The sequence below is a fragment of the Corvus moneduloides genome, chromosome 3, assembly GCF_009650955.1.
Source record: "Corvus moneduloides isolate bCorMon1 chromosome 3, bCorMon1.pri, whole genome shotgun sequence".
Taxonomy (NCBI): domain Eukaryota; kingdom Metazoa; phylum Chordata; class Aves; order Passeriformes; family Corvidae; genus Corvus; species Corvus moneduloides.
The window spans coordinates 120971433-120998557 of NC_045478.1; the positions used below are offsets into that span (position 1 = coordinate 120971433).

General features: G+C 41.0%; 1 protein-coding gene across 1 annotated transcript in view; it reads left to right on the plus strand.

Moving 5' to 3' along the window:
* PSME4 (proteasome activator subunit 4) overlaps nt 1-22421 on the plus strand; it is a 43989-nt gene extending 21568 nt beyond the window's left edge. The window contains exons 15-47 of the mRNA XM_032103854.1: nt 92-190; nt 550-619; nt 1034-1101; nt 1612-1827; nt 2972-3129; nt 3728-3823; nt 4337-4392; nt 4907-4963; nt 5149-5204; nt 5287-5385; nt 5469-5531; nt 5686-5781; nt 6117-6248; nt 6798-7007; nt 7140-7276; nt 7508-7561; nt 8076-8205; nt 8813-8894; nt 9206-9359; nt 9896-9965; nt 10418-10543; nt 10880-11032; nt 11452-11556; nt 12027-12118; nt 12501-12632; nt 13207-13415; nt 13535-13620; nt 14411-14539; nt 15107-15262; nt 18238-18400; nt 19222-19355; nt 20179-20313; nt 20926-22421. Coding sequence (XP_031959745.1) covers nt 92-190; nt 550-619; nt 1034-1101; nt 1612-1827; nt 2972-3129; nt 3728-3823; nt 4337-4392; nt 4907-4963; nt 5149-5204; nt 5287-5385; nt 5469-5531; nt 5686-5781; nt 6117-6248; nt 6798-7007; nt 7140-7276; nt 7508-7561; nt 8076-8205; nt 8813-8894; nt 9206-9359; nt 9896-9965; nt 10418-10543; nt 10880-11032; nt 11452-11556; nt 12027-12118; nt 12501-12632; nt 13207-13415; nt 13535-13620; nt 14411-14539; nt 15107-15262; nt 18238-18400; nt 19222-19355; nt 20179-20313 — 3723 coding nt within the window. The 3' untranslated portion in view covers nt 20926-22421. The remainder of the gene's footprint in view (nt 1-91; nt 191-549; nt 620-1033; nt 1102-1611; nt 1828-2971; nt 3130-3727; nt 3824-4336; nt 4393-4906; nt 4964-5148; nt 5205-5286; nt 5386-5468; nt 5532-5685; nt 5782-6116; nt 6249-6797; nt 7008-7139; nt 7277-7507; nt 7562-8075; nt 8206-8812; nt 8895-9205; nt 9360-9895; nt 9966-10417; nt 10544-10879; nt 11033-11451; nt 11557-12026; nt 12119-12500; nt 12633-13206; nt 13416-13534; nt 13621-14410; nt 14540-15106; nt 15263-18237; nt 18401-19221; nt 19356-20178; nt 20314-20925) is intronic.
* Nucleotides 22422-27125: the final 4704 nt, after the last annotated feature.

A 27125-nucleotide genomic window follows, 5' to 3' on the forward strand; every position in this document is an offset into this window, starting at 1 on the left:
TACTGCCTTCTGTGTAATAACAAATATTTTGGGATACCTAATTTGCTTTTTTCTTTAAAAGCAACCTCCATCTTTTTGTCCTGATTTTTAGGTTGCCTTGGAGAAGGTTTTTAACTTTGCTGTTTCAAATATATTTGAGACAAGAGTAGCTGGTCGAATGGTTGCCGATATGTGCCGAGCTGCAGTAAAAGTGAGAGAAAATGCTCTTAATTTCACTCCCTCTTTAGTTTAAAAAAGAAAAAAGCCAGTGCTGCTACTTTTTCCTGTGTAATATCTGTATTTTTTAATGTAAATACTGGTGGCTCTTAAATCATGTCTTCTAAAATTGGTGGGTTGCATATAGCAATATTTCAAGAGGTTAGTTCACTCAGTATTTATCTTGCAGTTATGTTAAACTTAGGTTTTATTGACTGAGAGTCGTGAAGTCAGGCTGACTCAAGGTTGAATTGGAGTTGGGATGCAATCTGGTCTTAGGTATTTATCAGTGTGTGTGCTGAGTTCCCCAAGGTATTTTGTTTTAAAATGGATTATTTCTGGTGCCATTTGCAGTGCCGCCCTGAGGAGTCCTTGAAGCTGTTTGTACCACATTGCTGCAACGTCATAACTCACCTCACAGGCAGTAAGTTTCTAACATTCCCAGTGTTATTGGCTTGCTTTTGGGTTGATTTTTGTTAAACATTAAAATAATAACTAAAACTTCTGGGTGTTTTCCACAAGTTCATTTCAGCAATGGAAAGATGCATTACTTCAACTAAAAAATCCACACCAGCAGTTGTGTAATTTCAAGACCAAAATCTGTCAGGTTGCAAGACCACAATTACTTAAAAATGTGGCAGTTTGAAATGTCTCCAGACATTCATCAAATTCAGGATGGTACATTGGCTACAATGACTTCCAGTTGGACATGGGTGCAGTGTGAGTTGGGGGGTTGGGAGACAGATTTTGGGATGGAAGCACCTGGATTCTGATGGAGCTCATTTGGAAAACTTGGCTGCAGTGGGGTTACAGCAGTGCTTATCCCTTGTTCCTCTAGATGATGATGTATTACATGATGAAGAACTAGATAAGGAGCTGCTCTGGAATCTTCAGCTTTTATCAGAGGTATTCCCAAAAACATTCTTCCCGTGCTTGTGTGTCACTGCATCCTGTTTAATGCCCCTGAAAGGAGAAAAAAAATAAACTTCTATTAAAGCAAAGTAAATGTTGTATGAATGGCACTGCAGAGCTTCTGGTTTTTACCTGACTCTGAATGAGACATGAGTGGCTGCTGTTTGAAGCAGATAAACAGTGTTGCATGTGGAATGAATTAAAGTAATTATTGAGGGGGAGTGAAAGAAGAGGGATCAATGCAGGGAAAAACATAAGAAGCTTTTTGTAAATATATGTTTTTAAATTAATTAAAGAAAATATAGGAGTATTGCTAGAAAATTTGGGATGGGGTCAAGCAGGTGGTGTCACGGAAACTTTTCCAGCAGCTGTGGAAGCAGCAGTTCACGTGCAACTTCAGTGGGAGCTGGAGAATGGATCCTGGCCCAGCTGGGCTGAGCAGTGTGACCCTGTCCAGCCCTGCAGTACCAAACTGATGTTTGCAATGTCTCTCTGTGCCCCCAGATCACTCGAGTGGATGGCAAGAAGCTGCTATTGTACAGGGAGCAGTTTGGGAAGATACTGCAGCGCACCCTACACTTAACCTGTAAGCAGGGTTACATTCTGTCTTGTAACCTACTGCACCATCTTCTTCGTTCTGCTACACTTATCTACCCCACAGAGTACTGCAGTGTGCCAGGTGGCTTTGACAAGCCTCTTTCTGAATACTTTCCTATCAAGGCAAGGATTTTCATTTATTTAGGATTAGAGGATTTGACTTTTTTTTTGATTTCTTGGAAAAAAAACCCGTACGCTCTTAGGGTTTTATTTGGAGATCTCTGACCAGTGGTAGCAGCAATGGGAAGCGATGCTTTGGGCTTTGAAATGTAGAGCAAATGACGATTAATTTAAAGTATATTGATAGCCAAAAATGAATACTGACTGTTGTTGGAGTAGTTTTAGAGTTTTGAGTAGTTTTATATGACTTATTAGTGGTTTATGATGTGTGTTTTACCATGATTGCATGACACAGTAAGTTAATACACAGCAAGGATATGTGGTGTTTTACATGTCAGCCGAATAACAAATAATGATTCTCTCCTGAGCTTGAGATAAAATGAAAGCAGAACTGGCAATATTAAAAGTTACTGAAACTGTGAAAAGTCACGTGCTGCTCTGCTGTTAAGACTTTGACATCAATTTATCAATATTCCAGTTTAAAGGCAGCAATTTCAGCTGGCCTGTTTCAATATACAACTGCATTTTGCTGAAAAGTGTTTTTATGTAATTCCCAACAGCAGATAATCTTGTTACTGAAAGCTAGTCCAGTTTTACAACTGATAGAAACATCCTGTTGGGCCAGTTAATCATTTAAAAAAACAAACAAAAATATCCCAAATGCCAAACACAAAAGAACCCCCAATGAAACAAACAAATCAACGGAACCCCCAAAAACAACAATCACGCAATTATTTTCAGTTCCCCCTCTGAAACTGAAAACATTCACAATGACTTTTCTGTTCTCCATGGGAGTATCAAAAGTCTGAGTTGTGCTTAAGAATGTGTCTGAATTTATGTCCAGTCAAAGGAATAATTAAGTTACATTTCAATTAGACCAATTAGATTCAATTAAATCCTTTTCATTTTAGTGCTTACAGATATGTGTTATTTTCTGGGTATGTGTAGACATATATAGGATTGGAATGTCTGTTTGATTTTCTGATGGTGTTGTTTTTCCTGGAAATGTCAGGATAACTACGTTAATTTATAGCAGTAGTTAGTTCACATGTGTTTGGGTTTTTTTTTTTTTTGAATATTAAATACTATTTTTTTTAAACACAATTTAAATAGCTTGATTAATAAGAAACATCTTTATTTACTACAGGACTGGGGTAAACCAGGTGACCTGTGGAACTTGGATATCCAGTGGCATGTTCCTTCATCTGAGGAAATAAGCTTTGCTTTTTATTTGCTGGATACTTTCCTGCAGCCTGAGCTCACCAGGCTGGAGCTCTATGCACTTGGAGAGCTGGAAATGTCCAGGTAGGATGCAGAAGGTGAATTTTCCACTCACAGTAGTTAGTAAGGAGGAAAATTCTATAATGTTGCACTTTGATATTATTCTAGGATTTCTGGAGTTCCTAGTTCAGCTGATGATAATAGCATCAAGATGAGTTAGCATCAAGATTTCTTTGAAGTAACACAGAAAATAAGTTGTTTGCATTTCGCATTTTAATTTATCTTCAGACTGTAAAATATTCACTCCTAAATTATTCCCTCATCTTCCCCATGGTGGGAAGATCTAATTGTCTTGGCCTTGGGGTAAGGAGTTATTTCATAGGTTTTATCTGAGATTTAGATAAAATCCTTCAAAGCAATTTTCATATTAGTTTATCTCACCTGCACAGTTTTGGAATATAAAATCTCCCATGTTTTCTGGAAAATGAAGTTAAACATTGGGGTTTGGAAAAGAATTAGGTTGGCATAAAAAAGCCCAGCTTGATTTCTGCAGCACTCCCTCCTGTGTGTAGAACTGATGCAACTAAAGAAAAAACTTGCATAAAACGTCACAAAAAAGATGTGGTTTGTTTATTTTCAAGCAATTAACAGATAAGTAACCAGGTTTTCCTCTTTGTTTAAGAGATGATGTGCAGCAGTCTCTTGCCATCGTGCACAACTGCCTGATTGGCTCTGGGAACATTCTGCCTCCTCTCAAAGGAGAAAGGGTGGCTCATCTGTAAGTAACATTTATTTTATGTCCCGAACATTCTAGTGATTGTGTTCCTTCGTGCTGGGTTTTAGTGCTTTCTTACTGCTGTTGTCGTGCAGCTGCTGCTAGAAGCTACTTTAGGGAACACTGATAGTAAATATCAAGATACAGAAAATTCACTTGTCAGGAAAGGACTCAAATGCTCCTGTCCTTCCCTACAACAAGGAGCCATGTGTGTTTCAGTGTGTGTTCTTAGGTTTGACAGAAACCAAATTTCTGCCTGTTCAATAGAACTGATGGGGTTCTGTTAACTGGGAAATAGAGATTCCGGGTTCAAGGTGGCCTGATGGTGTCCCTGCCTCTGACAAAGTCTGATCCAAAGGGATGGTTCATTTATAAATGTGAGAACTGAGATATACTGTTAGTAAATCCAGAAGTCTTTGTGCTACTGGCATTAAATTTAACTTGTTAAAATGAATTAAATGCACATACTCCGTGATTTCTGTAATGTGTAGTAATACTTGGCTTATTTTCATGCAGGGTCCCAAGTCTGGTGTCTTTGGAAGAGACAAAGCTGTACACTGGTGTTGAATATGGTGAGTAGATCCCAGTTCTGTTCAGGCAGGCTCTAAGTGTTGTTTTCTTCTTTTTAAAAATTGCTTTCTTTTTATTTTTTTGTAAAAACAGTGGGTTCTTTTGGAGAACCATAATTTTGATTCTTCTCTTCATATAAATGGGATTTTGTGACCAACACCAGAGTTCTGCGTACACACAGTTTTATTTTCAGCAGTGGTACACAAGATACAGATCTGCTGCGGGAATCTGGCTGGTAATGGGAGCTCTGTGTGTTCCTCAATTCCCACATGCTAAATGAACTGCCTGAACTTAGAAATAAAACCAGCTGTCAAGGCAGATAAAGAAGGTTGTGTACCTATAAAACCCAAGCAGCTGAGTTGATAAACTGATGCGAGCCATGTCCTTAGATATAACAAATGGTTATTTTTATAATAGCTCATACTGCCAGTTCTGAATAGTCTGCTCTGGCTTTCCACTATTAGTTGCTTTTTATGCTGTTGTATAATAAACATAAAATGTTTTTTTCTCTTTTAGATTTATCCAGGGAGAATTACAGAGAAACAATTGCAAGGGTTACAAGGAAATTGCTGCGTAAGTTTGATCACTCCTGTAACAAAAACCAACTGTTATACTTCAGTATGATTGTATACATGAGGAAATTGTATTGTTTACTTTGCCTACAATTCCAAAAGTTAAGCTTTGCAGAAATAAAATTATTGCTGATTTTTAAAGCTCTTTTCCTGTCTGATTATCAATTTCATTTCTCCCAATTGCAGGCTACATTCTTGATCATTCAGAAGATGATACCAAGTCTTTGTTTCTAATAATAAAGGTATGCTTTACATTTGTAAAACTTAAGGCAAGATGATGTGTTTTGCAACATAATCACTCTTGTCCTCTCTTTCTTTCCACAGATTATCAGTGACGTTTTACAGTTCCAAGGGTCTCACAAACATGAGTTTGATTCACGATGGAAAAGTTTCAATCTAGTGAAAAAATCAATGGAGAACAGGGTCAGTGACTTGGCTGTGTGAAGCTGAGGTTCCTTTATTGCTGATAGGATACGGAAATCTAAACCAAATGTCTTTCTTTACAGCTTCAAGGAAAGAAACAACACATCAGAGCCTTGCTGATCGACAGGGTTATGCTGCAGCATGAGGTAATTCTTCCCCTTCAATCCCCATAATTTGCTTGAAAAGCTGCTTTGCATAGTTTGCTAAATGTCATCGTAACAATATTCCTGCTCTGGTGTTCTTTATATGTGTGAAATGAGAAAACAATCTGTCCTTTCTTTGTGCTCCCCATGGATTCAGCTGAGAACCCTGACGATGGAAGGCTGTGAATACAAAACTTCCCACCAGGAGATGATCAGGGATCTTCTGTGTTTGTCCACGAGTTCCTATGGGCAGGTGAGGAGCAGCCCCTTTTAAACTGAGATTTATGGAGTGTTTTGTTGGTCTCTTCAAGCGATTCTACATCCTAAATCTGTTGTTCCGGCTGTTTGCTTTTCAAATGATCTTAAAAACACCTTGTTTCTGGCAACATGAAGAATCTTCTGTAACTTTGGAGCTGTTCTCATGTAAATGCCAGAAACAAGAAGTAGATTTTTATAAGCAGGGTGGGGTGTTTACAGCCTTCCACAAATAATTTTGTTTCTGTGCACAAATACATGATAAAAACTTTATGCATAAGTAACTGAAATGGACGAGGATGTTATTTTTATCTAGTAAATTTTTTGTTTCAGGTCAGAAGTAAAGCTCAGCAAGCATTCTTCACAGCTCTGGGAACCTACAATTTCTGTTGCAGAGATATCATTCCTTTGGTTCTGGAATTCCTGCGTCCCGACCGGCAAGATGTCACTCAGAAGCAATTTAAAGTATTGCTTCATTAGCTTGGTTTTGTGGCTGTCCTTTGAAAGTGTTTTTGCATGAGAATTTTCAATGGAAAAAGTGGGATTTGCTTGTTTATCAGCATGACTGATATTTTCATGGCTAATAGGCATGGCTGGTGTAAGGAATTATTTGTATTAGATCTGTTTTCAAGAGAAACACTGTGTTTAAATATGTTCCCTGTGTGCTCAGGTATTACCAAAATGTGAGTTAGCAACTATTTTTAAGTTATGGAATGGAAATTGAAAAGCTGTAGTCAAGGTGAAGCAGCTGTGAATCATCTCCTCTAACATAATTGAGAAATCAGGCAGCCAATCTGTGGATAAATTAATTGGCAGGGCTTCCAATCTCATTAAATGAAGAGGACTCAGTGCAAAAATCTTCAGTAATTTGACAGTGAGACTGAATGTTTATGGGACATTTTAATGATTTGGTAGCTGCAGCTGAATTTTTATTCTGTGTGGGTGTGTGCTTATGTCGATATCTCGGATGAGCAGTGCTTTAACCTTCCCAAACTCCCATCTTCGATTCCACAGGGTGCCTTATACTGTCTTCTTGGGAATCACAGTGGGGTGTGCTTGGCCAATCTGCACGACTGGGATTGCATTGCACAGACGTGGCCAGCAATTGTCTCTTCTGGGCTTAGCAAAGCCATGTCCTTGGAAAAACCATCCATAGTCAGACTCTTTGATGACCTGGCAGAGAAAATCCATCGGCAGTATGAAACCATTGGACTGGATTTTGCAGTGAGTGACCAATTCCTTGGTGTTCAGGCTTGTCTGTATGGACAAGGAAATTCTGTACTCTGCTGATTCCAAAGCAGAGATGTTAAAAACTTCTGAGTTCAAGTCCCAAATCTTTGCACTGTCCATCAACAGGTTCCAGAGAAGTGCAGGGAGGTGGCTGTTCTGCTGCAGAACTCGGGACAGCCAAGTTCAGAGTTCACAGCTCTGGGGTCAGAGGAAATTCACTTGGGAATTCAGCGACAGAAGGAGAAGAACTCTGAGGCTCTGAGGTGAGTTCAGCTTCCCTGAACTGCACATTTAATGTCATCATCATCCAAAGTGGCTGAACTGAAAAATCCAGAATGTCCAAGGATTGTTGGGCTGCATCTTCTCTCTATGCTTCTATTTCCTCTGTGCGTCTTCCTTTTCACCTTCACAAACCTTTGTTGAGGAACTTTTCCTCTGTTTTTCAGTGGATCCCCCAGTACTATGTGGTTGATAACTCCCTCTCTTTCTCTCAGGAACTATGAAAATTTGGTCAACATGCTGCTGGACTGCGTGGAACAGAGAAATCTGTAAGTCCCCCTTTTGTGTATGAAAGGGTTTTTATGGGGTGGGTTGGAGGTGGTTACATGGATCAGTATCCAGGAGAGCAGTTAGCATGGTCTTGGAGTTATTTGCACTGGAAGCTTTAATTGTTAATACAAGGCATCATCACATCTTGGAGTTAAGCTTTTTCCTTAATTAGTCTGGCCTGTTACTGGGGGTTTTAATATTTTTTTAATAAAAAAAGCTCTGGTCTGTCTGTGTAACACTGACATCCAAATAGATTCTAATTGTTCCCATAATATTTGTGTTAAAAAACTTACAAAGAATATCCCTATAGGTGTTTTTCATTGTGTATTTTACATTTTTACGCCTAGTATTCCCAGAACACTGGAGGTTTCCCAAAATGAGTTAAGCTTGTTGATTACAGCAGTGTCATTTATTTATGTACTTGCATAATCTTGATACATACAATTTCTGAGTAAAACCAGTACCTAAACTTTGGTATGTACACTCTGTTTTGAATATGTGATTTTTTTCCAGGCCCTGGAAGTTTGAGCACATAAGCATTGGCTTCCTGTCCCTGCTCCTGAGGGATGACAGGGTCCTGCCCACCCGTGCCATAAAATTCTTCGTGCAGTGTCTCAACCACGATGCGATTGTGGTTCGGAAGGTGAGCCCAGGAGAAGGATTTGCTTTGGGTCTGCAGCTCTTTGGGGTTTACATCAGGTGCTTGTGGGGTTTTGCTGGGATAAAGCACAAAAACTGGGGTGGAACTCCCTCCTCACCCTTCCAGCCACGCACGTGTACAAAATTCCCGATCCAAGAAATGGCAGTCTTGGCAGCGCTGTAGCATGACATATGTAAATCTGTAAACTGTGAAAATGTGGGATGGGCTGAGTCCTTAGTTATTTCAGAGTTCTTTTGCAGAATTTCTTTTGCAGATGGCTGCTTTTCCCACCTGCAGTTTGTTATTTGAACAGAGCCATCGATGTGTTTTGTTTGTTCTGTTGTTGCCTCAGTGAGGCCCAAAACAAACCTCCTTTGCCCCCCAAAAATTATCAAAACAGTATTAAATTCAAATTATTAAGGCAAAATTATTAGTGAGGTTTTTCTGGCCTATAAAGCAAGTCATGTCCTGTATCCTCTGAAATAACCAGGATTATCTCCCTATGGGTTCACTCCAGTGTTCACTGAGTTTTTAGGGATGATGAGCCACATGCTTCTGAAGGAAGCGTATGGAATGGATACATTAATGCCCATTTTTTCCTTCTCTTTAGGTGGCCATCTCAGCTGTGGCTGGGATTCTTAAGCAGCTTAAGAGAACACACAAGAAAGTGCCCATCTGCCCTTATGAAATAAGTAGGTTTTATTTAATGTAAGATATATCTTACATTTATCCTAAAATGGTTTTTTTCTGGTTAAATTAAACATGGAATCAAGAGCTCTTCTTTTCTCCCTGGTTGTTAATGTTCTAAGCAGATGGGTAAATATGATATAGAAGTAATAATACAATTGGTAATTTTTCAGTTTGGGGCTCTTTTTGCTTTTGGGGGTTTTCTCCTCTCTGAAAAGCTTGTAATTTGTGAGAACAATTTGTATGTCTCCTGTTTAATTTTTATATATTTTTATCATTTCTACGCATGTTAATTTTGATTTTCCTCTTGAATCAGGTGGGAGCCCGAAGCCTTCCAGCATCCAGGCTGGTGACAGAGCTGACAACCAGTGGCTGCACTACAACAGCCAGAGCCTACCAAAGACCAAGGAAGCCTGGGAATCCTGCTGTTTTGTGGAGAAAACACACTGGGGATATTACACCTGGCCCCAGTGAGTAGCATTAGTATTGAGGTGGAGTTGGGAGAGTCAGCAGGAAAAATTCTGGGGGAAATTAAATCCTGTTTTATTATTATTTTTTTTTAATTGAACCACCAAAAAAAACAATTTATTTTGTTCTTTGTGCTGCTTGCTTGTGTTACCATTTCTGGCTGGGTTTTGTGTTGGTTGGTTTGGAGCTTTTTGTTTATTCTTTCTTTTCTATCCATTTCTCTCTCTATGGGCCGTAGGCACAAATTCCATATGGGTGTTTAACTGCTGCTGTTAAGATGAAATATGCATATTGGATATTACATGTATGTAGAGTATTCTAACCCTAATAATTCTGCATTGTTTGTATAGCAAAACCTTTAATAACAAACTCTGTTCTGTTGTAAATTTTCTTCGTTAAGTTTCGATCTCTTGGAATTGAGGATCAATCCTATTTAATATTGAGAACATAGAAAACAACCACATAGAAAGCAACAACATGTGCTGGTGTATTTTTATTTTTAACTTTTTATTACTTATCTTTTCTTTTTGATACTCAGAACTATGACAGTTTATGCTCCAGTTGAGCAGCAACCAAAGCTTGGGCGAAGGAGAGATGAGCTGACAGAGGTAAGAGCTGCAAGTTTGTGGGGTTTTTAATAGTACCTCTCCTTTCTTCTCTTAATACTGTCCACAGATTACTGTGGAGATCCCCACAAGATATTTTTAATTGTATTTTTCTACTTCTTATTGTGTCGGCATACAAGGAGGAATTCTTAATTTAATGTATTGCTGCTTTTTTGTCAGAGACCATGGAGTAATTGTATTAATGAGCACTTTCTTGTTCCCTTTCGAATCATAATCAGAGTTGAGAACAAGGTCATTAATGACTGTGGGAAGGACTAATTTTTAGGGGTTTGTGATAATTCCTGATAAAATCAAGGGGGGGAATGGGATACCCAAGGCATGATTTCTTTCCTTGAGAATGCAAGTGAAAATGGGACTTGGAAAGATTGGGATATCACTGTGACACGCAAACACCTCAAAGCTAATCTTTTTTTTTTTTTTTCTTCCTGTTACAGGCAGAACAGATTATATATGATCACTTTTCTGATCCCAAGTTTGTAGAGCAGTTAATAAAATTTTTGTCTTTAGAAGACAGGAAGGGAAAGGACAAATTTAATCCTCGCAGATTTTGCCTCTTCAAGGTAAGGGGAGTTCAATCACTAAATTGCTCTCATTTTGTTACAATTCCCAGAGCATGGAAAAGCCATAGACTGCCGGGCTCATACTGCTGCAAAATGTTGATTTTTAAAGCTGCTCTGGGTAATCCTATTAATCCTCTCTTCTGATTAACTACTTAGGGAAACATATTTAGAGTAATGTAATAGTCTGGAGGACACTGGTGTATAATGCTGTTAAAAAAAGCAAAGAAATTTCACTTTCTACGTCTTCAAACTCAAGTGTTTCACAATTTCATTATATTCTTGGGAAGACAGTGTTCTAGGTAATTCCTCAAGACCCTTTCCCCTCTTGTTTTTCAGGGCCTTTTCAGAAACTTTGATGATGCCTTTTTGCCAGTTCTTCAGCCCCACTTGGAGCAACTGGTTGCAGACTCCCACGAAAGCACCCAGAGATGCCTAGCTGAAATCATGGCTGGCCTGATAAGAGGTTCTAAACACTGGACCTTTGAGAAGGTGCTGGAGCAGTATTTTTGAGTGATTCTTGGAAGTTAAGGAGTAATTTTGAATTATTGGCCCATTTAAACATAGTTGAGGTCTTGACTGCCGAACTTGGAGCACAATTCATTGTTTGGTTTGGTGCCTGTTCTTTCCAGGTGTTGGGAAAATGTTGAAGTATTAAAAGTAGGAACAGTTTGCTGTTAAGGAGATGGGAAAGCTGCCGTGGTTTGTAATTCCAATAGGAATAAGTGCTTATGGCCACCGTGGACTATTAAATATTGATTTAATGAAGGCCTAGCTGTCCATGCTGAATCTCTATGCCAAAAAATAATCCTGGGAGAATCAGTACAAAAATAAAGATGATATTTTAGTATCTGAGCTGGGTTTGAGATCCCTAAATAGCAAAATCTTGTCTCTTGTGTTTTGCTGGGCAGGTGGAAAAACTTTGGAAGCTTCTGTGTCCGTTGCTTCGAACAGCTTTATCCAACATCACAGTGGAAACATACAATGACTGGGGCACCTGCATTGCCACCTCCTGTGTAAGTATCCCATTTTTTGTCTTCTAAAGCTGGATCCACTGTGGATTAACATTCCTGCAGTGAACTGGGAGCTGTGGTGCTGCGCAGCAGGGTCAGTGATAGGCCACAAATATCTTGGCTCAATAGTTCTTTCAAGTCACTCAGCAGAACTCAGTGTAGTTTGTTAGCCAGAACCTTAATTAGGTAAATTCAGACATGGTTATTCAGATAGGTCAAAAATGAAGCTAAAATTCCTTCTATTCTGATTGTATTTACCAGTTAATTAGAACTGTGTATAGCTTTATTGGGTTTTCCTCCTATTTATGTTCATTGTGAAAAGATATTGAACATTGCCCTTGCTTAATAGAATAAACCCGAGGGATGCAAAGAAAATCTGCCATAACTTTCCTTGTTTACACCTTATTTTATACAGTATTTACATTTTAAAACCCTCTCATTTGCTTATATCTCTTCTCCCTCTTTTTTTCCAGGAGAGCAGAGATCCTAGGAAACTGCACTGGTTGTTTGAATTGCTGTTGGAATCTCCACTGAGTGGTGAAGGAGGATCATTTGTAGATGCCTGGTAAAATAAATTTGAACTGGTTTATTGTGGTTGAATAGAGGAGGAAATACAGCCTGGATAGGCTGTACTGAGAGGATGCTCTGCCAGCTGGATTGTAGGGGAGGGGAACACAAAGGCTCTGCTTTCCAATTAGCTTTCCACACACAATGGCAGGTTCATCATGATTATTTTTTAAATATAACTCAATTAACAGGATGGGAAGGTTTGGGGCTGGCAGAGCAGCAGTAGTGTTGTTCCATTGGGCAGTTTTTACTCATCTTTGCTCATTGAAGGACACACTGGTGCTCTGACATACAGGTGCACATTCCCAAACAAAGTCTGGAGGGGACTGGGGAAGGAGGATTGTTCCGTATGACTAAAGATGAGCTGTTCTGATTCCCAGCCGACTTTATGTGCTGCAAGGGGGCCTTGCCCAGCAGGAGTGGAGAGTGCCAGAGCTGCTGCACAGACTGCTCAAGTACCTGGAGCCCAAACTCACCCAGGTCTACAAGAATGTCCGAGAGAGGATAGGAAGGTCAGTGTTGTCTGCTGCAGTCCTTGTTGGGTTTTAACTCTTCATTTTATTTGGTAATTGAGTAGCTAAATAATTACACTGAAAAGCATTAAAGCATAAAAGTCACATAAATTATTAACAGGCTTGCTTCAGAAATTTCAGATGATTTCTCTGTTTTTGTCTTTTATTTGTAGAATCGTGGAATGGTTTCGGTTGGTAGGAGCCTTAAAGATAGCCAGTGCCACCCCCTGCCATGGGCAGGGACATTTTCCACCATCCCAGGTTGCTCCAAGCCCCGTCCAACCTGCCCTTGGGCACTTCCAAGGATGGGGCAGCTACAGCTTCTCTGGGCAACCTGTGCTAGGGCCTCACCAATTTATTGTCTGTGTTTGTGTATAACATCTCTAAAGATCTTAAAAGAAACATTTGATCTTAAATAGCTTTGAAGTGAAGATGAGAGCAATTTTTCTCTTAAGTATTAACCTTCAAAGGTCACCCAGTTGATCTCAGATCATTTGGAGTTCACAGGTCACTGTTCTCTGGACAAGAGGTGTGCTCACTGTGTGTTCCTGCTGGCTTTGTTTGGTTTTTTTAGTGTGTTGACCTACATATTCATGATAGATGTTTCCTTGCCAAACACTGCTGCAACTAAATCTCCTCGTGTCCATGAATTTACTACCCGGATACTTGAAAACCTCAAACCCCTCATGGAAGCAGATGAGGAAATCCAGAATCATGTAATGGAAGAGAACGGAGTTGGTGAACAAGATGAGCGAACTCAGGGCATTAAACTCTTGAAAACAAGTGAGTTAAGGAGGTCAGGGAATAGGGGGCATTTTGGTATATGATGATTGATGTCTGCAAATTGTGTAGCAGAATTGTTTTTCTTCTTAATCAGTGGTTGTTTCTCTTTATTCAAACAGTTCTGAAGTGGTTGATGGCGAGTGCAGGACGATCTTTCTCTACAGCTGTCACAGAGCAACTCCAGCTGTTACCTTTGTTTTTCAAGGTACATCCTTTAATTTCTCCTTTATTGGTTAGGTTTGATTAAAAAAGGCATGTGTAAATATACTGAAGTTCTTTTATTTATATATATATATATATATATATATCTCTATCTCTATCTCTATCTATATCTATTTAATATTCCAAGGCCAGGTTGGATGGGGCATTGAGCAACCAGCTCTAGTGGAAGGTGCCCCTGTCCATGGCAGGGGAGTGAAACTGGATCATCTTTCAGGTCCCATCCAACCCAAACCATTCCATTATTCTCTAAGGGACCTTGAGTTACTTTCTTTAGTTCCCTGACTACACAATTCTTTCTAAGCAGCTTCTGTTTTCTTCTAATTCTTGTATTTGAATCTTTGAATCTGTGTCATCCAGTCTTACCTCTCTGAAATAATCCATACTTGTGTGCCCAAAGTGCACAAATATCAATAAATTACCCAGCAATAATCGATGTGACTACAAAATGAAGGTTTATTAAAGTGAAAGGGGACTTGATAAAGTTCCCTTTTTTCTCAGTTTTGGACCTGGATCTAAAACCTGAATTTAATTGGGTTTGATACCAAGAGAATGGCAGTGGGGAACCAAAGTCTCACCAGGATATCTTGATTATTTACTGGGAATATTTAATGTCATATCAATGTTTTTCCCAGTTAACCTCATCTTTCAGCATTATATTGAATGCATTTTTCCTAGACAGCTGTCCTTTCATGAGATTACCTTTCTTTGAGGATTTTGCTGTCACCAGTGCCTATTTGCTAACAGAGTTTTGTTCCCTCCCTGCTCTTATTTAGATTGCACCCGTGGAGAATGACAACAGCTACGATGAGCTCAAAAGAGATGCTAAGATGTGTTTGTCCTTGATGTCTCAGGGTTTGCTGTATCCTCAGCAAGTGCCTTTGGTACTTCAGGTGCTAAAACAAGTGAGTGTGGTCTAAACAGCTTAAAGCTTCTTCTCATCTCAGGCACCCTCTGCTTTTTATTTAGGAGTATACAATACTTATGATTCTAAGCAAATCAAATACTGATTTAGATCTGGAAGAGTTTATTTAAAGTGTTTTAAAACACTTAGTGTGTCTTGTTTAACATTTAAACCGCTTAATTTTGATAACAAATTGGACAGCATTTTGATATATTAACATTTGGTTCAGTAGTGGATCACTTTAAGTCTCCTCATAAGCATAAGAATCCAAAATCCAGTTTCAGAATGAATCTTCAGCTGAAGAACTGCCCTTGAATCTGATTTTTCTAGGCTTTTACGATATATGTCTGTTTAACAATCTGCTTTGGAAGTGAAGCCTGTGAAAATTACTACCTAAATAATAACTGCCTGCTTTGGAGATAAAAGGTATATGAAACAAAATTACCCGAATAAAGGAAGTTCTTTGCAACTGCCCCCAGAAGCATTTTTCTTAAACGTTGTCCACTTTCCATCAGGGGGCTGCTTTCTTTGACATTTTTGCCTTCTCACCCTGATTTATTCACTGCAGACAGCAAGAAGCAATTCTTGGCATGCCCGATACACCATCTTAACCTACCTCCAGACCATGGTGTTCTACAATCTCTTCATCTTCCTCAACAACAGTGAGGCAGTCAATGACATCAGGTGGCTGGTGATAAAACTCCTGGAAGATGAACAGCTCGAGGCAAGTGATCCCTTCTCTGCACTGCTCTCACACCACTGATTCATGCCTTTGCCAAGTTTTATGGAAAAGCTGACATGTAAATTAATCCAGGAGGTATTTCTAGCTCAGCATTCTTCCTACTTTGAAAATGAGCTTTACAGGATTTGTTTCTTTCATATTCATTCCAAGAAAACAGTTGATAATAAAATGTTCCATTAGTGATTTTTTTTTTTTTAAAGTTCCATTGCTTCTACTTTTTCACAGATTGGTGCATTGCTTGGAGCTTGGTTTGAAAGTACATGAAATAGGGATGTTATTAATTTCACTATAAATGTGTGTTGGTAGAAAATTCAACATGCAACAAGGTCAGATCTCTTCCTTTGTGAAAAGTGTGTGAAACCACTATTTATTACTCTATAGGTCTGCTTCCCATCTAATCCTATATTAATGACAAAAGTACTCCTTATATTTACATCGAGAACTACCTAGAACTGAGGGGCTTGCATTAAATGATGTGAATTTAGGTCATGTTTAAGCACAGTGAAGACTCTTTAGTGGTAACCTCCTGTCTGGCCCATCTCCCCTGTACCATCATTTTCCCTGGTGTTTGTGCAGTTGACAAATGTCAATGAAATCCTACTTTTGGGTGCTTTTTTCCTTCTAGAAGAAAGATTCTACATCACCTTGCAATCCTACAGAAGTTGTTTGTCAGAGCACTTACCTCATAATCTCACACCATTTTGAAAAATACCTTTTATTCACTTGAATGCAATTTATCCAGTTCTTCTAAATGCACCAAATTATCCCTCTGCACCGCAGAGGTGCAAATCCAAAAAGCCTACCTGTGTTCATAACCACTCTGGATCATGCTGTTGCCATGGAAGCTTTCACTTTTCTCTGAAAAGTCATCTTGTCCTTTCTTGGTAATAACTGACAAGATGCAGTATCCTGCTGAGTAATTCCTGTGTAGCTTTTAGATGCTGGATTTTTAAGATGACAGTCGTTAGCTTTAACTAAGATTTGGTGTCTTTGCTCTGTAGAACTGAGGTTTTGGTTCTTGGATTTTAAGATACTTTTTTTTTTTTTTTTTGCTTATTTTGATACAAAGGGCCAGACCTGATGATGATTGTTTGTTTTAATATGCACAGCACTCATGTCTTGATAAGCCTTTTTTGTACTGCACTGCAATTTTACGGGAATGAGAATATTTTCTCTCTATGTAAGTAGTCCCTTGCAACTTCTGCAGTTTGGCTGGTGCTGTTGAGTGTTTTTTTTTCTGATATTGTTGCACTTTTATAGACCTTGGTCAGTCCCTTCTGACAAAAAAAAAACCCAAACCCCATAGGTGATGGGGAGATTCCTCTGTAGTTTTTATATTCTGTATTTCACCATGAGTGTGATAATTTATAAATTTTCTAGTGCCAGAGGTGGTGAGTGATCAGCTGCTTTCATGAATGATTTTAAAGGCTTTGCTTCCAGGTGCTCCTCACAGCAAAGTGTTCCTTCTAGCTGGGTGATTAATTTAGAAATTAAAGTGGTTGTAATACAGGGAGAAGGGATGTAAATGGGCCCAGCTCTCTTGGGAGCTCGCTCACTTCCCAGCCAAGCTGCTTTGTGTCTGGCTCTTGTATTAGCACATCATGTCTCATTTAATAGCTCAGCTCTTCAGGGACTCACAAACTGCTGATAAACAACACTGCCAGCTTCTCACCTCATCCTTCTTCACTATCAGCAAAGTAGATCACATTAGAATAGTACCTTGTAGAAATTTAAATGGACTGGGCCAGAGCCTCAAGAGCTTATTTGAACTCCCTCTGTTTGATTATTGCAGCTCTTGCAGCTGTACTTACGGCTTTGTGGGGCTCAGAACATCGTGTTCAAGGATGTGATTTATTATTATAATCTGCTGCATTGGATTCAGAGCACTGGGACATGTTTGTGCTCCACAGAGACAAATGTTCTGTTTGCAGTTACCTGTGACAGAATGTACCTACCAAAAATCTGGTGGCAGCATCTCAACCAGTTGATTTGGTTTGCAAGTTTGTAAATGTTGGGAGGCTTTTGTCAGAACGTAATTATGCAAAGTGGGAGTGAGTTTTGGAGGGACTCCCAATTTAAATATACTTCTACACATCTATAACTTCCTGGCTTTGGGAGATTTGAGGAGATGAGAGAACTTAGTAATACTGCTGGGTTAGTCACTTGTTTTTAAAAGAAGGATGAGTTGTCTCTACTCAGAATTCACTAACAAGGTGCTGTGGCTAGTTTAAAAGGAATGGAAAAGGAGATCTGTATTTTGAATGGCTTGGTAATTAGACAAAAGCTAAGTTTAGTCTTGTTCTCTGGAGCTTCTGGTTACCCTTGAGAAGAATATTTTTCCAACCTGGATTTCTGATTTTATTAATGTAGTGCAGAGATCTGGTACTTGAGACAAAGAAGTGTATCATGCTGGAGCATTACAGAACTGAGGTGTTGACCATAAAGTTCGTTTTGTAGCTTATTAATCCAGCATCTGTTGTGTCTTCCAAAGAATTCTTGTGCTGTGGGTAGAACAGAATCAGCTGAGTCTCTGGAACATTCCTCCTGCCTTTTCTTGGAAAAGCTCTTCTGCTTTTGTCAGATGAAAAACTAAATGCTTTTAAATAAAGCCCACTTTAAAACTGATGTCAATACAGAGCCTGTTAGGAATTTCGTGAAGCAGGTTGATAATTTGGTCTTGGTCGAACTTGATTTTTAAACTTTCTAAAGCTCCTCTGTTGACAGTGGAGTTAAATTACACTATTTGCTTGAGTAGCAGGTCACTTTATGGCAAATTTTGTGACAGTAGCTCTATATTACAGCAGAGCATGTTTATTAATTTTAAAGAGCCATATAGGAAACTATTAACAGCAGGATAATACTTCAAAGGCTTTTGCTGAGCAGAGTTTGCTCACTTGGGTTAGTTGGGTGTGCTTAAAAGGGCAGTAATGGTATAAATAAATAGTGTTCTGTCCCAGGTGAGGGAGATGGCTGCCACCACGCTCAGCGGGCTCCTGCAGTGCAACTTCCTCACCATGGACGGGCCCATGCAGACTCACTTCGAGCAGCTCTGCAAGATGAGGCTCCCCAAGAAGAGGAAGAGGGACCTGGCCTCAATGGGGGACACAATTCCTTCAGGGGGTAAGGAAATGTTTCCAAGGCTGAAAGCAGCTCAGGAAGAAATCAGTGTTTTGTGTTACATAGACTGCCATAGAATTTGATTTGCAACATAAATGGTGAATAAGAATACAGAGCAAAAGCAAATATTTTTATTATGCATTCCTATATTAAATTAATTTCTTACTCTTTTAGAATTAACATTAAAGAGATTTTTCCAGTTCCCAGTTCACAGGGATAAGGATGCAGGTGATGAGGGATAGCAAGTTCCTCAATAAATAAAGTTCCTCGGTTGTAACAACGTAGTTTCACTCCTTTCCCACCTTACCTTCTATTTGTTAGCAGTGTGGGTTTTTTATTTAAAAAAAAAACACAAAACAACCAACCAAAAAATAAAGAGGACAAAAACCCCCTTAGTTAACCCTGGTCTGGAACTTTGGCTTCTGCCTGAACATTTAATGCATCTGAGTCACAGTCATTTGACCCAGAAATGGGTTTTCATATTGTCCAGTAGCTCTGGGATTTGAGAAAACACTCTGAATGGCAAAATAGCAAACATGGAGATGTCGTTCATGAGTTATTCATGAGATTCTTTGAGAGAGGAAAGCTCATTTGAAATGTTTATAAAGTGTCCAGCAGTTGCAGATCGATTTCCAATGGAAGAATGTGTAAAAAAATAAATATACGAGAATGAACCTGGGATTCTGAGTAAGGAAGCAGAACCAATCTGGAGCTTGTGTCTGTAGAACTCTCTGGATTTCTACAGAAGCTGGAGGCCTCTGCAGTGCCAGGGGTTTGTTGCTGATTTTCCTTAACTGATGTGGGTTGATGCCCTATTTTTGCAGACCTGGTGAAGCGCCACGCTGGCGTCCTGGGGCTCAGTGCCTGCATCCTGTCCAGTCCCTACGATGTGCCCACCTGGATGCCACAGCTCCTCATGGATCTCAGTGCCCACCTCAATGATCCCCAGCCCATTGAGGTAAAAATACAGCAGTTCTCTATTCAACAGAACACAGCTGAATACCTTTGACTCATTCTTAATTCTCTTTTCCTAGAAAAGCATAGGAACTTATTAAGAAATTTAATTTCTGCTGCTTTTTACTAAATGACTCCAAATGGTTTTAAAGCATGGACTGCTTTTAAGTATTTTTTGTGGTAGATCTATCCTTGCTTTCAAATTTAAAGCATTACGTTGAAAGCTGCAAGAACTGTATTTATAATGAGGAAGTGGCTTTTTTTTTTTCCATTAAAGATGTCCCTTTTGTGCATGCCATTCTAGGAAACATCAACCTGAGCCAAAACATCAGTCTGGAATTTTTTAAACAAAGTGTTACGAGCGGCCCTAGAAATAAGTTTTTTAAAGAAATAGTTGCCTTCAACTTTTACTTTTTTGTCCTGTCAGTTGGGTTTTGTTGACCTTTGCTTTCTTAGCGAGAGGAGTGAGATAAAGAATTCCTTAGATGTTTTCAGACCAAAAGCACCCATTTGAAACACCCAAGGAAAAGGCAGGGGTGAAAAGCACTTGGCTTTTATTTTATAAGAATCTCTAAAGGTTTCCCAGCTCAAAATTGTAGGTCCAGGAATCCTTTTTATAAGAACTTTGGAGTCATGACCCTGGTCAAAACACTAACCAGAACTGTGAAAATTAAAATCCTGGGCTGAATTTCCAGAGCCCTCCTTTCTTCTGGGTCCACTCCAACCCGTGGTGGTACTGAGCAGTTGTGTTTGTTGTATCCAACATTGGTTTTGGTGTGGAGCTGGAATCCCTGACTGACAGAGCTCCATCCCAATTGTGCTGGCAGATGACTGTGAAGAAAACACTGTCCAATTTCCGGAGGACCCACCACGACAACTGGCAGGAGCACAAGCAGCAGTTCACAGATGACCAGCTCCTGGTGCTCACTGACCTCCTGGTTTCACCCTGCTATTATGCATAGGTGGGTCAGCTGATGGGTTTTGGCATAAATGTCACTCTTAGGAATTCTGCTCCAGAGTAGGGAAGAATCCTTAACCACAGGGAAAATGCTGCAGCCAAATTTCTGGCCCTTGCCCCTCCAGTGGTTTTGGTCAGATTTATTTTGGTTAAATATTTTAAGTATTGCCCATCTTTCTGTGCATCCTTGTGCTTTGCTAAGGCATTTACACTTCTTTTCCTGAATGTTGATGTTCCTTTTCTCCATTTTCTGCCAGTTGGCTGCCTTTTAAATGCATGGCAGTGTCCCTAAAGCACTGCTTTGTACTTCTGATGCCTCTGAGGACCTTACACCACCCAGTCCAGTCTATCACCTACATCTCAGGATGGGGAATGGCTGCTACCACTCGGTTTCCTCTTCCACACTCTGGCTTTGCTGCCAGGGCTCTTCACACAGGCATGTCCCCAAAGAGTGAATCCGTTCCTGGGGTTTCTCTTTGTTACACTGCAAGATTCCCCTCTCTATTGTATTGTGATGTTTTGTGACAGTATTCCAAGAGAAGCTTTAATTTATCTTTTCATATAAACAAGAGCTTGAGGCAATATTTGTGTTCTGAACTTTCTTCTTTCTTTTCAGGTTTCTCCTGGGGAAAATGAGGATGTAGGAATTTTTCTGCAAAATAAAGGAAACTCGAAAGAATTTGATCATGTAGAAAACTTTGTGCTGGAATCCTGATGCCTAATCAAAACCACTTTTAAATACAAACGTAGAGACCTGGTTCTATTCAAAAGGAATTTCACCTCCCCAGGGAGCAGCCGGGGAGCCCCGAGGCTGCACCTGCAGGGCCTGATTGTGAGTCCATGGCAAGACCCTTCTCCTTGGCCTGCATCACACATCAGTCTTGTTTCTGCTTCCTTGCACACAGTGACTTACACTGCACATCCCTCACCCCCTTCTTCCGCCCCCTGCGTGCAGAACCAGAGAGTGCCGCAAACCGGAATTTTCTCAGTGGAGCTCTCCAATTCTGCCGATGCAGCTCCTCCCCCAGTCCTCACACAGCCCCGGGAGCCTGCCTTCCTCAGAGTTTTATTTTTCACTACTGGGATTTGAGTACCATCCAGTCCACCTCAGGGCAGCATTGCCTTTTTGTATTCTCTCCCTTGTGCAAATGTAAATAGCTGAGCTCTGTGCAGTGCAGGGGTGGCAGGATGCAGCATGGGCAGCTCCTGCTGCCTGGCCAGGCCTTCGGGGTTGTCTTGACCACGTGTGGAATAAAAAAATACATGATTCTCTGCATATTTGTAAGGGGGAAAGACTATGGGTGTTTCCATGTAATTAGAGCCCACAGGTAGGAAATGATGGACTGTTAGTGGAGGTTGAATTCACAGAATGAAATGTATGCACAGTGTGGAAAGGCAGTTTTTAACAGTGTATTCTCCTAAAGATTGAGCAAGCATATCTTGTTTGAAGATTGTGGAAGCTCTGTGTTTTTTTTGCCTGCAGCTTTGTTCAGAGACTGGTATCAATTGGCTGTTTAACAACCTGTTTAATATGTGTTACATAGTTGTAAAAGACTGTATAAATTGTAGAGGCATTGCATTGACAAAACATTGTACAGTTTGCAACCTTTTACATAACACCATTGTGAGATTAATTTGTAAAGATTCATACTTAGATGTTAATACAGTAGTGGTTCTGGCTTTTGTATCAAATCAAATGCCATTCTTAGTTTTTTAAATTATTTTCTTTAACAGAATATCTCTGTGTCTGAGGGGGTTTGTTTTGCTTTTCCTGTATCTCATGACTGTGTCTCATTCAGATTTTACTGCAGCACGTGTGGCCATTTCTCAATGCTGACGTCACATATTCTGGTGTGATCCATTCATAGAATGTGAGGTACATGGAAATAACTCATAAACTGGTGTGTGTTCCATCTTTCATGCAAAACCCCAGGAGCACTGAGACCTTTGTGTGGCTCATCCCAAACTTCCAAGCACAGCAGTGCTCCTGGGGCAGTATTTAAGGAGTGTCAGCACACGGATGTAACCACTGTATAGCGTAGTGCCAAAATTATGATTTCACTTGTGTATGTAGTTTAAGACCCAATAAATGGACTGTTTGTAACTACTGCATCTTCCTGTATTTCTAAAGGGGAAATTTGTTGGTTTGAGAATGTAACTTCAGGTTTTTACAGTGCTTTTGAGCTTTTGGATGAAGCCTGTGTTTGTCTTGGGATTTGGTAGTGAGTTAAGGCAACATTAAGGATTAATTAAAGATCTTGTTCTAATGTCTGGGAAGTCAGCTTTTACATTTATGGAAAAATACCTTGTACCAGGAAAACACTTGTTAACTGCTGAGAACTGGAGAAGCTACTCTGTGTTGGAGAGGGTTTTGCTGATAGAATTAAATCTTTACAAGTGATGGAAAGCATTTGCTGCAGAGGATCATCTTTAAAGGAGGCCTTGGCTGGTGAAGTGCTGGAGCAGATATTGCACATGCTGTTCTGCAGCTTTGCTGCTTTATGCTGTACTTGGGAATTTCTTTCCTTAGTCAGGGTGTAGCTGGAATTGGGTGCAGGATGCAGTGCACTGTAGTGAATCGTGCTCTGGTCAGGAGTGGTATTAATTCCCAACACCTTATAAATCCTCAATAAATTGCTTTATCCAAACAGATCACCCAGTAAATACAGCACCTGTTCAAAATACACTTCTACAGGATAAAACACACCTGTGGTCATGTGAGCAAACTTGTACTGATTGACTTTTGCTGAGGGAAGGGTTGTTAGTCTCCTGTCCTGAAAATGCAGGAACAATTATTTACCACCAAATCTTCACCAAATACCACAACTCCAGTACTGGATTTATTCCCTGTGTTTCCCCAGGCAACACCTACATCCTGAGTTCTGAACTTCCATCATTGATGTCTTACACTGTCTCTTCCCTAAAGCTGTTGAGATGAACCAACTGCAGTACCTCAGTCTGGACAGAGAGAGATTTCTAGCACAAGAAGACAGAATTTTTCCCCTTGGAACAGGAAAGGAGATGGAAAAATACCTTGGAGATGGTTTGATAGCCTCAACATCCTTAGTGACCACCTATCAGACTGCACAGGTAACCTGTGACCACCTCAGTGAAGCACCAAGGAAGGGCAGAGATATAAGGCAGAATTTGGGGGCTTTGAGAGGTGTTTTGGTTTTTGGGGTTGGGGTTTTTTGAGGGTTTGGTTTTTAAGAGCTCAGGTTACTAGTGATGTACTGCTCAGTGGCTCTTGCTAGACCATTAAGTGGTGTGATCTCCCGTATTTCCATAATCAGGTGGGTATATTTGGTGGTTATTTTGATAAAAAATACATAAGAAAATTACCAAGTAGGCAAATAAGACTTTTAACCTGTGCTTTTGGGTGGTGCCACAGTCTCAGCATTGGTGGACTGTGTTGCTAGTAAGTTCATGTATTCATGTATAATTAAAGAGGTTCCTTATTTCTGGTATATTATGACTGTATTCCTGTTATGTCCAGGTATCTCCCTTTCCTCCTTCTTACTTCTTTCCCAGGCTGCTGGGACTGCTGTGCTGGGTACACTTGATGATGTCTCCTGTCAGTTTTTCACAGTTAGGCATCCCCAGCATCCCACACCCTGCTCAGTCTCACACTTCCTTCCACAGCTTTAGGCTTCCTGGAATCCTGCAGCAGAGCCTCCAGCTCCCTTTACCCCAGGGCTGTGCAAAATGCAATGATCTGGTAAGATGCAAGATCGAAAATAAAGCCGCATGGCAATAGAAAGGTTTGCTGGCCACTGTCCTGGGGAGGTTTTAACTCTAACCCTGCTGTGAGTCACCAGCTGATTGTTTTACATCCTCATGGCATCCTGCAGTACCTGGAGGACAACTTTTGGGGATTTCTAATAAAAGGAGGGGAATTTCGCCTCAGCCTGCTCTAGACATCCAGGTTGCCAGCAGGCAAAGGAATCCATGCTCCAAGGAAGGGGTTCCAGGTGGTTAATCCAAGGCAAGGTCCTCACAGTATTGGTGCAGTGGTAGTTTCACAGCCTGGTTTAATGTCAAAGACAAACTCTGTGGAAGATGTAGAATATTGCTGAGCAGATTTTGCTGCTGCAGATGGAGCTGGACACACATTTCCCTTGGGGAATATGAGATGCCATCATTTCTGATTGGCATTCTTAAGAAAACCAGCAATAAACCAAATAAATCTGTTCTAGCAATAAATGCATTCAGATTACAATCAGTCCAGGTCGAAGCCCAGCTGAGTTCACCCTGAAAGGGTTCTGTTAAAAGCTTCTCACTGCTACTCTAATATTTTCTCCTGGCTTTTACTTCTAATCCAGAAAAAAAAAATAATTTCCCCTTTTATTATTCCAGCTGCTTTCCCCTAGAACTCTTTTGTTAAAATCACAAGGTACAATTCTTAGAGATGGGGGTAGATTTCAGCAATTAAAAGTAATTTCCAGTAAATATCTGCAAAACAACACTGTTGTCAAAAATGCCTTGGGAACATTGTTTCCCTTTATGCAGTAGGAACTCCCAAGACTGAACAATGAGAAGCCTGATAGCTGTAAAGAGCACTGGATTTTTAAGGAATTAGTTTAAGGAAAGCCTTGGATGCTGCAAAGAGTGAATACCCTCATACCCTGTGCAAGGTAAGTTGTTGCTCTTGTGATTCCTTTCTTGCAAAACAGACTTTCTTCCACTGCTTTTCTCCCCCACTCAAACTTTGGAAGCTCTTTTAAAAGCTAAAAAGTCCTTTTCAAAAGGGACAGGCTCGTGAGACACTTTGCTGTGCTCGTGATCCACTGGTGTGGATCCTTTTTGCCTCAGCTCATTCCCTTCCTCCCTGAGAACAATCCCTTCTCCTTTTCTGCTGCAATGTTTGAGGCTCTCAGCCTTTGATCCAGCTACACTTTCCCCTTCATTTCAAACCACAGTTAGTAACTGTAGAGGGGTAAAACATCTTAACCAACCCCACTCTTGCCTTAGGCTAATATTTTGTTACTCCTGTTTAATCCCATAATTCAGCATCCTCTGATGTTTATAAATAAGAAAATTCGAGGAGGGAGATCCCACCTTGTCAATGACCCAGGAGGGCCAAGATTCACCCACAGATTTCAAATTACCACAACTGGAGAACAAAAATACAAGTAAGGGAAAATAAGTGGCAGCCAAGTTGAAAGAGAACATAACTTGAAGCCACAGGAAACGGTGTTTTGGATTTTGGACCTTCCCCCTCCTGTACACAACCAGTTTAAGGACAAAACCCAAGGCAAAATGCACCTGCCCAGGTTGCAAGGCACTGCTGCAGCCAACTGCTGGCATTTCCCCGAGAACAAATCCACCCTCATTCCCAGTGTTTTTAGCAGGCAAAGGCTCACGGGCCAGGCTGTTGTCACCAGCCAGAGGGTTATAAAAACATTGCTCTGGGGTTTAGAAAGGAATGTGTTGAAAAATAAACAGGCAGGTGGCACTGGGAAGCTGTCAGGTGTCAAACTTGCACACTGGTGGCTGGCTGGATGGTTCTACAAAGCACCTGGGGTAGGGGATGGTTATTAAAACAACAGATTAATGTATATACATTGATTGTGAGACAAGTGCCATGCATAAGTCAGAAATACTGGATCTGCTGTATTTTCATAGTGCTTTTGTGCCTTGCCTGGCTGGATTTTGATCTCTTCCACCTGGATTTCCAGTGCCACGGAGGCCCCTCAGCTGTGTCTGCCTCGGAGAATGTCCGCTGAGCGTTTCCTCACCCTCATAGTCCTGTAAGTACTTCAAAACCATCCCTTTAATGCTCAGATATCCAACACTCTCCATCACTACTATATTTGCAACAGCAGTTGGCAGCAAACAGATAAAGAAATAACGCTGATTATGTTTTCTGTCCCCATGGGAACATAGAAGATGCTTTGCCTTAGATCCTGTGCTTCTGAGTAAATACAAAGAGCACCCTGGCCCCACTGAGCTGGCTCAGGAAAGTGATGCAAAAGTGCAAGCAGGGCAGGAGGCAGCATGCAGAACTTTGATGTTGATGCTGAACAGGTTTTGGGTTGGGGCAGGTGTTTTGTTGGTGTACAGTCAGCACAGATCCTCTGCTCTGGGGAGACCCCACTTGGAACTCTGCATCCAGCTCTGGGGTCACAGCACAGGAAGGACACAGAGCTGTTGGAGCAAGTACAGAGGAGACACCAAGACGATCAGAGGGATGGAGCAGCTCTGCTGTGAGGAAGCGTCAGGGTGATCTAATTGCAGCCTTCCAGTACCTGAAGGGAACTTAAAGAAAAGATGAGGCAAGCCTCTTTACAACATCATGTGCCAGGACAATGTAGAATGGGTTCAAATTGAAAGAGAGTAGGTTTAGGTTGGCTATTAGGAAGAAATACTTCCCTGTAAGGTTGGTGAGGCCCCGGCACAGATTGCTCAGGGAAGCTGTGGCTGTCCCATCCCTGGGAGTGTCCACGGCCAGGTTGGGCAGGGCTTGGAGCAACCTGGGCTAGTGTAAGGTGTCCCTGCCCATGGCAGGGAGAGGAACGAGATGGTCTTGCAGTCCCCTTCCCACCCAAACCCTGCTGTGATTCTCTAGACCACACTCTGTGCTGCTCCAGCCGCTCGCATCACCGCTGCTCCCGGAGCTGGAGTGGCGGGGATGCAGCGCCAGCGGGGCTTTGGGGAGCTCGGTGCCGCCTCCCCCGGAGCCGCCTGTGCCTGGCGGTGCGGGGGGGCTGCGGCTCTGTCCCCGCCGCCCAGCCCGGCCCGGCCCGGCGCCGCTGCGGCGAAGGCAGCGGAACGGAGCGGGGAGGGGCCGGGCCGGGCGCCATGGCGGGGCGGGCG